We start from the raw sequence: 1416 nt of genomic DNA, 5'->3' as shown, positions 1-1416 counted from the left end.
TCAAACGCTCTGCCAAAGGCGGTTTTCTTCTTGTGAAGCGCGGTGCTCTCCTTGGGGCGCGAGGTTTCTGAAACTGGGAGACTGTCTCGCAGCTTAACATCACAGGTCCCTGAGGCGGCATAGCGGTAAGAATCTCGAGTGGCAAGTCTCTGAGAAACCTCCGACTCCTTTGCGACGGCGGATAAGGGGAGATCACACGAGGTACATGCAGCGTGAGGAGGGCGCTCAGGAGAGGTCCACACCGACACCTCTCCTGGTATATCATAAATTTGACTGAATCGGCGCGTGCATCTTGTCAAAGGCAGAAAGCAGCAGACAAAGGAAGTAGGAAGGAAGGCGTCCACAGTGTTAGGCTCTCGGTTGAGCGTGAAATCGGGACATGGTTAGCTTCCATAGCTCCAGTGGCCAGTGTGGATGGTGCCTGTGTCCGAAATGCCAGCATGAAGCCGACCACAATACCAGCGAGGAGGAGAACAGTCGCACCTGGCGCCTCTGACGCCTCCGCCAACTCCTAAGGGATGTTGGCATGGGCTTTCTTAGAAACTTTCGGTTGACTCACCAGACGTCTCCACACCTGGATGTCAACTTATACGGCGGGGTGACTATGCGGCTGAGGATACTGATGGGGTGACTATGCGGCTGAGGATACTGACGGGGACGCCTACCGCTCTGTGTATGCTCCGCAGTCTCTGCTCTGGCCGTAGGTATGAACAGACCATGGAAGGGTATCTCAACAACTATCGAGAGGGCAGTGGGCGCTCAATGGTCCAGTCCTGGGTTAAAAATGACTCCAGCCATATGTTTTGATCAAGTCTGACGCACAAAGAGACAATAAACGACACTGATTCAGATTGACATGCGGAAGCAGTTACAGTAACGCTCGTCTATTGCAACTGGGAGTCGATGGCTAAAACGATCTTATCCGCCAACGGTGTCGCAGCCTTCCAGTTTCCCACTTTGACGTGCTTGTACAGCGCGTCGATCTCCGCAGGCATGTCCACGGAAGTCAGAATGGGTGCCTCGGAGCCAACATAATGTACGCGAGTCTCGTTCACCTGCCCAGGGCGAGATCTGATCCAGTAGCGCCCACGAGAGCTCCAGACGACCAACAAGTTCCCTCTAGTCTCACTCCACGAAGCTGCAGTGGTTGTTGACTGGCCAGGTACCGCGGTCATCCTTGAGAAGGCCACCGTTCTCGAATGGTCTAGGTAAGGTCGTACTGAGCCAAGGTCACTAGCGACAATACCTTCGTCTGAAGCCTCACGGCAAAACGTGTGCTTGATACTCTGGGCAAAATGGACCTTGCTACGCCACTCGCTAGGTGCGACGTCAGATAGGTCGCCACGAGGGGCGATGTTGCCGATGACAGTTCCTCTCTGAATCCGCTTCTTGGGGACTTCCTGGCAGCAGCACGCA

At 54.6% G+C, this 1416-nt stretch overlaps 1 protein-coding gene across 1 annotated transcript; it reads right to left on the bottom strand.

The window, feature by feature from the left end:
* Positions 1–884: 884 nt before the first annotated feature.
* Positions 885–1175, bottom strand: KVP18_002814 (uncharacterized protein; the record flags this gene model as incomplete). The annotated part of the gene is made up of 1 exon (XM_067954027.1): positions 885–1175. One exon carries the CDS (start codon positions 1173–1175, stop codon positions 885–887), a length of 291 nt encoding a protein of 96 aa, XP_067806194.1.
* Positions 1176–1416: the final 241 nt, after the last annotated feature.

The sequence above is a fragment of a genome, assembly GCF_019968955.1.
Source record: "MAG: Porospora cf. gigantea A chromosome Unknown PgA_NODE_8172_length_1416_cov_367.777, whole genome shotgun sequence".
NCBI classification, from domain to species: domain Eukaryota; phylum Apicomplexa; class Conoidasida; order Eugregarinorida; family Porosporidae; genus Porospora; species Porospora cf. gigantea A.
Note: the sequence above shows the minus strand (reverse complement) of the source record. Positions and strands in the feature narration are given on the sequence as shown.